This window comes from Erythrolamprus reginae, chromosome 6, assembly GCF_031021105.1.
Source record: "Erythrolamprus reginae isolate rEryReg1 chromosome 6, rEryReg1.hap1, whole genome shotgun sequence".
NCBI classification, from domain to species: domain Eukaryota; kingdom Metazoa; phylum Chordata; class Lepidosauria; order Squamata; family Dipsadidae; genus Erythrolamprus; species Erythrolamprus reginae.
Window position 1 is genome coordinate 13,322,881 of NC_091955.1, and position 8,737 is coordinate 13,331,617.

The following is an 8,737-nucleotide window of genomic DNA, read 5'->3' on the forward strand; positions in this document are numbered from 1 at the left end:
TATGTTTGCTTTAGGCGCTGAGTGGCAAAGAACTTTCATATTTATACTTCTAACATTAAAAGCCAATAAAATTTATAGTTTCTTTTATAGCCCTCCAATGTATGATGAACTCATAGGCTGAGTGTCTTGCTCTCTCAAAATTATGGGTGTGCTTTGAAGCTACACCTTTGGGTGTGGTCATTACACAACAGCTATCATAACATGAAGGGAATTATCACCTACTTATGAATGCTGTCAAGAACAAAGGATAAATGGAACAGGATAAAGGTCAAGATTTCCTAAACATGTATGTCCACCTAGATTCACATTGAGATCTTGCAACACGCAAGTCAATCCTGAGTTAAGAGGTTTACTGAAACAAACATCTTTGGTGGAAGAAATGCACAATATTTACAATGGAAGAGAGGCCGAATTTAAGTGGCTCAACCTCATAAAAAGACGAACAGTTCTAGGGGCACATAGTTTCGTTGCATTCAAATACGGCCTAAGTATTTGTAATGTTTAGTGAAAAAATGATGTAACTTGAATTTGTTTACCTTGATTTGGAAATGGAATTTCCAAGCTGATATGGTTGGTTCTTTTGTTGTACTATGTCTTTTTGTCTTTTTCGTCCTTTCCTTTCCTCTCCTCTCCCTTTCCTTTCCTCTCCCTTCCTTTCCTTTCTTTTCCTCTCCTCTCCTCTCCTCTCCCTTCCCCTCCTCTCCCTTTCCTTTCTTTTCCTCTCCTCTCCTCTCCCTTTCTTTCCTCTCCTCTCCTCTCCCTTCCTTTCCTCTCCTCTCCCTTTCCTCTCCTCTCCTCTCCCTTCCTCTCCTTTCCCTTCCTCTCCTTTCCTCTCCTCTCCCTTCCTCTCCTTTCCTTTCCTCTCCTCTCCCTTTCCTTTCCTCTCCTCACCTCTCCCTTCCTTTCCTCTCCTTTCCTCTCCTCTCCCTTCCTCTCCTCTCCCTTCCTCTCCCTTTCTTTCCTTTCCTCTCCTCTCCCTTCCTTTCCTTTCCTCTCCTCTCCTCTCCCTTTCCTCTCCTCTCCCTTCCTCTCCTCTCCTCTCCCTTCCTCTCCTTTCCTCTCCTCTCCCTTCCTCTCCCTTTCTTTCCTCTCCTCTCCCTTCCTTTCCTCTCCTCTCCTCTCCCTTTCCTCTCCCTTCCTCTCCTCTCCTCTCCCTTTCCTCTCCTCTCCCTTTCCTCTCCTCTCCCTTCCTCTCCTCTCCCTTCCTCTCCTCTCCCTTCCTCTCCTTTCCTTTCCTCTCCTCTCCCTTCCTCTCCTTTCCTCTCCTCTCCCTTCCTCTCCCTTTCTTTCCTCTCCTCTCCCTTCCTTTCCTCTCCTCTCCTCTCCCTTTCCTCTCCCTTCCTCTCCTCTCCTCTCCCTTTCCTCTCCTCTCCCTTTCCTCTCCTCTCCCTTCCTCTCCTCTCCCTTCCTCTCCTTTCCTTTCCTCTCCTCTCCCTTCCTTTCCTCTCCATTTCCTCTCCTCTCCCTTCCTCTCCTCTCCCTTCCTCTCCTCTCCCTTCCTCTCCTCTCCCTTCCTCTCCTCTCCCTTCCTTTCCTCTCCTCTCCCTTTCCTCTCCCTTCCTCTCCTCTCCTCTCCCTTTCCTCTCCTCTCCCTTTCCTCTCCTCTCCCTTCCTCTCCTCTCCCTTCCTCTCCTCTCCCTTCCTCTCCTTTCCTCTCCTCTCCCTTCCTTTCCTCTCCATTTCCTCTCCTCTCCCTTCCTCTCCTCTCCCTTCCTCTCCTTTCCTCTCCTCTCCCCTCCTCTCCCTTCCTCTCCTCACCTCTCCCTTCCTCTCCTCTCCTCTCCCTTCCTCTCCTCTCCTCTCCCTTCCTCTCCTCTCCTCGCCCTTCCTCTCCTCTCCTCTCCCTCTCCTATTCTCTCCCTTCCTTTCCTCTCCTCTTCTCTCCCTTTCCTCTCCTCCCCCTTCCTCTCCTCTCCCTTCCTCTCCTCTTCTTTCCTTTCCCTGGCTTTTGAGACTAATGTGGGACTTGAACTCATGATCTCCCACTTTTTAGCTTGGTACTTTAACCACTAGGCCAGTGATGGCGAACCTTTTTTGGCTCTGGTGCCAAAAGAACGTGTGTGCATGCAATGCGCACAGGTCTCACTGAAGCTTCCGGTAGGCCCGCTGGGCTGTTTTCACTCTCCCCAGAGTCCTGAAGCCTGGGTATAGTGAAAAAGGCCCAACGGGCCAATCGGAAGTTCAGAAACAAAACAGAAGTGGAGCTGTCCTACTTACTTACTTACTTACTTACTTACTTACTTACTTACTTACTTACTTACTTACTTACTTATTAGATTTGTATGCCGCCCCTCTCTGAAGACTTGGGGCGGCTCACCTTCAAATAGTTACCTTCAAGTACAGCGATACCTCGTCTTACAAACCCCTCGTCATACGAACTTTTTGAGATACGAACCCGGGGTTTAAGATTTTTTTGCCTCTTCTTCGGAACTAATTTCACCTTATGAACTCAAGCCACCACCGCTGGGATGCCCTGCCTCCGGACTTCCATTGCCAGCTGAAGGCTCCCCTCGCTGGGAAACCCCATCTCTGGACTTCCTTTGCCATCGAAGCACCCATTTTTGGGCTGCTGGGATTCCCCTGAGGCTCCCCTCCATGGGGAACCCCACCTCTGGACTTCCGTGTTTTTGCGATGCTGCAGGGGAATCCCAGCAGTGCAAAAACGGGCGCTTCGCTGGCAAAGGAAGTCCGGAGGTGGGATTTCCCATGGAGTGGAGCCTCAGGGGAATCCCAGCAGCACAAAAACGGGCGCTTTGGCCGGGGTGAGTTTTGGGCTTGCACGCATTAAACGCTTTTCCATTGATTCCTATGGGAAACATTGTTTCGTCATACGAACTTTTCACCTTACAAACCTCATCCTGGAACCAATTAAGTTCGTAAGACAAGGTATCACTGTAGTCGCAACCTGGCCTCCCATACCTCGGCCCATTTCTTCTGCAGCCAGGAAAACTTTCCCGAAGACCTCTGTAGCATAGGATAACAGAGTTCCAGATCGATCTGGAGTTCTGTTATCGGCTGCAGAACCCTTCAGGAAAACCTTGGTTTCTATTCTAAAGAATTGTATTCTATTCTAATTCATCCTCCTTTAAAAGAGACTTCTTCAGAATTATTCCCTGAACCCTTATAACTTAGCTGGCAGCCAACAATTTGCAAATCTCATTTTCTGGAGGAAACGTATGATCTGGGATTAGATCCTGGATTGACCTGATTTTCAGAGCCTTTTAAATTTTATTTATTTGTTTGTTTGTTTGTTTGTTTATTTATTAGATTTGTATGCCGCCCCTCTCCGCAGACTCGGGGCGGCTCACAACACAATAAAAACAGTTTATAACAAATCTAATAATTTACAATATAAAATATTAAAAGACCCCATTATTAAACAAACATACACACAAGCATACCATACATAAATTGTAAAGGCCCGGGGGAGATATCTCAGTTCCCCCATGCGGGTTTTAAGGAGTTTGCGAAAGACGAGGAGGGTAGGGGCAGTTCTAATCTCTGGGGGGAGCTGGTTCCAGAGGGCCGGGGCTGCCACAGAGAAGGCTCTTCCCCTGGGGCCCGCCAACCAACATTGTTTAGTTGACGGGACCCAGAGAAGGCCCACTCTGTGGGACCTAATCGGTCGCTGGGATTCGTGTGGCAGAAGGCGGTCTCGGAGATATTCTGGTCCGATGCCATGAAGGGCTTTAAAGGTCATAACCAACACTTTGAATTGTGACCGGAAATTGATCGGCAACCAATGCAGACTGCGAGGTGTTGGTGTGACATGGGCATACTTAGGGAAGCCCATGACTGCTCTCGCAGCTGCATTCTGCACAATCTGAAGTTTCCGAACACTTTTCAAAGGTAGCCCCATGTAGAGAGTGTTACAGTAGTCGAACCTCGAGGTGATGAGGGCATGAGTGACTGTGATTAGTGAGTCCCGGTCCAAATAGGGCTGCAACTGGTGCAGCAGGCGAACCTGGGCAAACACCCCCCTCGCCACAGCTGAAAGATGGTTCTCTAATGTGAGCTGGCTATAGGAGAATTTTAAGTTCTCTGTAGATGCTCTAAATCAGTGTTTCCCAACCTTGGCAACTTGAAGATATGTGGACTTCTAAATAATGCTTAATGCAGTGTTTCCCAACCTTGGCAACTTGAAGATATTTGGACTTCAACTCCCAGAATTCCCCAGCCAGCGAATGCTGGCTGGGGAATTCTGGGAGTTGAAGTCCAGATATCTTCAAGTTGCCAAGGTTGGGAAACACTGGCTTAATGTACCAAAGAAACCTGTCTACGTTTTTAAAACAAACACTCTAAGTAGCCAACAAGATATGACAAGTGCCTTAATGAATGTTCAAACGTACGACAGATAATCCAAAATTATATACAACGGTTTCAAAATTACAATGTTGAAGTGCGCCTGTGGTCACTTCCCTTTCTGACCAGCCAAAGACATGGATAAGGTAGGATGCTCCTTAGACATCAAAATAAATGCCTAAAAGAGCTACTACGTTGGGGCCACAGCCTTTAGCCTTACTCATATAACCTCATTTCGTAGAATACATCAACTACAAAGCCAAAAATCCCAATTTTCAAAACACAGGGTCTGACATGCTACGCCCAGATTAATCAAAATTTTCATGGCTTGGTGAAATGTATAATTTAGGTAACATTGAAAAGAACAACATTAAAAATGTCAACTGTTTCAAAATTTATTTATGATACAAGACCAAACCCGGTATAAGATATATGATAGAGCCGGGGTGGCGCAGCAGGTAGAGTGCTGTACTGCAGGCCACTGAAGCTGACTGTAGATCTGTAGGTCAGCGGTTCAAATCTCATCACTGGCTCAAGGTTGGCTCAGCCTTCCATCCTTCCGAGGTGGGTAAAATGAGGACCCGGATTGCGGGGGCAATAGGCTGGCTCTGTTAAAAAAGTGCTATTGCTAACATGTTGTAAGCCGCCCTGAGTCTAAGGAGAAAGGGCGGCATAAAAATTGAATGAATGAATGAATGAATGAATGAATGAATGAATGAATGAATGAATCAATCAATCAATCAATCAATCAAGCCAGCATGCAATATACCAGTGATAGAAACATAGAAGACTGACGGCAGAAAAAGACCTCATGGTCCATCTAGTCTGCCCTTACACTATTTCCTGTATTTTATCTTAGGATGGATATATGTTTATCCCAGGCATGTTTAAATTCAGTTACTGTGGATTTACCAACCACGTCTGCTGGAAGTTTGTTCCAAGCATCTACTACTCTTTCAGTCAAATAATATTTTTTCATGTTGCTTTTGATCTTTCCCCCAACTAACTTCAGATTGTGTCCCCTTGTTCTTTCTGCTCTGAAAATCTCACACTACTTACCAGAGCATACAAAACTTTTGCCGGACCCATCCTAGAATACAGCTCATCTGTTCGGAACCCATACCCTATCTCAGACATTAACACCCTCGAAAATGTCCAGAGATACTTCACCAGAAGAGCCCTGCATTCCTCCTCCCGTAACAGAATACCCTACGAAACTAGACTTACAATCCTGGGCCTAGAAAACTTAGAACTGAGACGCCTTAAACATGATCTAAGTATTGCCCACAAGATTATATGCTGCAATGACCTGCCTGTCAACGACTACTTAGCTTCAACCACAACAACACAAGAGCACGTAAGAGATTCAAGCTCAATATTAACCGCTCCAAACTTGACTGTAAAAAATGCGACTTTAGTAATAGAGTGAAAAAAAAAAAAGTAATAGAGTTGTTGAAGCGTGGAACTCATTACCGGACTCCATAGTATCATCCTCTAACCCCCAACATTTTACCCTTAGACTGTCCACGGTTGACCTCTCCAGATTCCTAAGAGGTCAGTAAGGGGCGTGCATAAGTGCACTAGAGTGCCTTCCGACCCCTGTCCTATTGTCTCTCCTATGTCCCATATATCTTCTCTTCTATCCCTATATCTTTCTTCTATTCTCTCATTGATTATTTTATCCTATACTCTCTCTTCTATTCTTTCTCTAATTCTCTTTCCTCGAAGGTGTCCTCTATTACCTTCATCGTGTATTTTTGTGTATTGGACAAAATAAATGAATTAAATAAATAAATAAATAAGCACAACTGTATAAAATTTGTTACTTTTGCTTTCTAGCTACTTAATAGAGCTGTGCAACAAATTGTTCCGGTCTCCAAAAAAAGTGCTTTAAACGTCAGTAAACAAAGCACTTGCCTTGTCATTCCTTAAAGCCAGCGTGCCTCTTCTGGGTATTTCACAATGAAGCAATTCTGGAAAAAAAGCTTCCCAGACAGATTACGCCTTCTGGGCTTCCAAACATTTTGGAGAGATCCGCAAATGTGTTTGAATTGTCCACCCCGGCGATATTTATTACTGGATAAACCCCAAAGTCTTTTGCAACGTTCCCCATTCCAAAATGCAAGCCCATTTTTCTTGCTCGTATCCACAAAGACCAAAGGAATGCAGAAAGGAGTGGCTATCTAAACATATACAAATTAATTTGAATTTACTTAATGATTAATATTTTACAATTCTGTTTTTGTTAATTCATTTCTTTCCCTTAAATATTAGTTCGATTTCTTCTTTTTTTTAATTTATCCAATTATATAGTTTCCCCCAAACTCTATAGTAGTCCTTATTTTGTTTATCCTGTAATTCATATGTTAATTTACTTAATTTAGCACAGTCTAACATTTTCCTAATCACCATCTCTTCATTTGGTATCTTTTCTTGTTTCCAAGTTTGTGCGAACACCAATCTTGCTGACATTAGTATGTGAGTTATTAAATAGTAATCTTCTTTGCTATGTTGTCCTCTGATTATTCCCAACAGATGCATTTCTGGTTTTGTTTCTAATTGATAATTTAATATTTCTTCCAACCAATTTTGAATCCTGGTCCAAACTTTTTTTCCTTGTTTTGTTTGTTTGTTTGTATTACAATCAAAATTAAAAAAAAATAATTAAAAGAAAGGAGTGGATATCCTGGCAACCTGGCAAATCCATCCCAACCTCTTCCAAAGGGCAAATTTATTTATTATTATTTATTAATTGGATTTGTATGCCGCCCTTCTCCGGAGACTCGGGGCGGCTCACAGCACATACCAAAAAAAATATAACAATACAATTTATCCAATTACGGTAATATACTAAAAAGATTCTTAAAAATTCTAACGTAAAACATTCATTTGCATTCATTTCAATAAATCACACGAAGGACTTTCATTGGTCAGGGGGGAATTTGGCTGAAGCTTTTTTGGGGAAAAAGAAGAGAATCAATCAACACAGGAGGGAAAGCCAGCAAGTTGGGTGGCAATCGTTCAGCAGAGAGGGCTCTGCTGGGAAAATTTTTATTTTTATTTTATTTATTTTGTCCAATACACAGTACATATCGAAGAGAATAGACATGTAGTGATATATATAAAGAATAGCATAGAAGAAAAGATATAAAAATAGAGGAGAAGATATAAGATATACAGTGTTCCCTCAATTTTCGCGGGTTCGAACTTCGGGAAATGTCTATGCCACGGTTTTTCAAAAATATTAATTAAAAAATACTTTGCGGTTTCCCCCCCTATACCACGGTTTTTCCTGCCCGATGATGTCATATGTCATTGCCAAACTTTCGTCTGCCTTTAAAAAACATTTTTTTTAATAAACTTTAATAAATAAACATGGTGAATAATAATCTAAATGGTTGCTAAGGGAATGGGAAATTGTAATTTAGGGGTTTAAAGTGTTAAGGGAAGGCTTGGGATACTGTTCAAAGCCACAAATAGTGTATTTACTTCCGCATCTCTACTTCGCGGAAATTCGACTTTCGCAGGCGGTCTCGGAACGCATCCCCCGCAAAAATCAAGGGAACACTGTATACATATATATGTAATACATATATCTATATATCTTATCTATCTATCTATCTATCTATCTATCTATCTATCTATCTATCTATCTATCTATTTATCTATCTATCTATCCATCCATCCATCCATCCATCCATCCATCCATCCATCCATCTATCTAAGAAAAGAAGAAAAGATATATTTATTATATATTATAATATATATATATATTATATATAGGCCGCAGTTCAATTCCAAGTCCGGCCCAGCTCTGGCGCACATCGCATTAACGCAGTTCGCAAATATGAGATAAAGGAGAGACAACTGGACAGGGGACGGAAGGCACGCTAGTGCACTTAATGTATGCCCCTTTATTATTTTAATCCCTGGAGAGGGGAGGGAAGAGGGTGAAGGTGGAGCCCCTACCTGTTCCAGGTGGCATTGGAGCAGGCCCGCTGCTGCTGAGTCCCCCGCTCGTCCAAGGCAGCTGCCTCTCTCTTGCCCAGATCGCTGAGGCTGGGCGAACTCATGAACTTCAACCTGCGGAGAGTCCTCATGGTCAATGGCGGTATTGTGCGCGCGTGTTGGCCTAGAGAAACCCCAGCCTCTTTTACCACTCCGAGCCAGTGGAGGCAAGTTCTCCCGTCTGCTGTTCAAAAGCGAAACTTAAAGAAAAGGGAAAACCAACAGGAAAGAAAAAAAACGAAGAAAAAAAAGGAGAACCAGTCTCTACAGAACAATCCTCGGCCAGCAAGAAAGACCTTTCATCAGAGCAATTCTGACGTTACACAGCTTAATCATGAACCAATAGGTTGGGTGCTGCTTTCTTCTTCTTCTCTCTGAACCTTCTGGTCCAGGAATCACCACGTTTCTCTCTCCTGGCCTTCAACAG

General features: G+C 43.4%; 1 protein-coding gene across 1 annotated transcript in view; it reads right to left on the reverse strand.

The window, feature by feature from the left end:
- Positions 1-8,492, reverse strand: part of LOC139169313 (rho GTPase-activating protein 8-like) — a 104,376-nt gene extending 95,884 nt beyond the window's left edge. Inside the window, exon 1 of the mRNA XM_070755288.1 lies at positions 8,272-8,492. Within this exon, the coding sequence (XP_070611389.1) occupies positions 8,272-8,402 (131 nt within the window). The 5' untranslated portion in view covers positions 8,403-8,492. The remainder of the gene's footprint in view (positions 1-8,271) is intronic.
- Between the last annotated feature and the right edge of the window lie 245 nt (positions 8,493-8,737).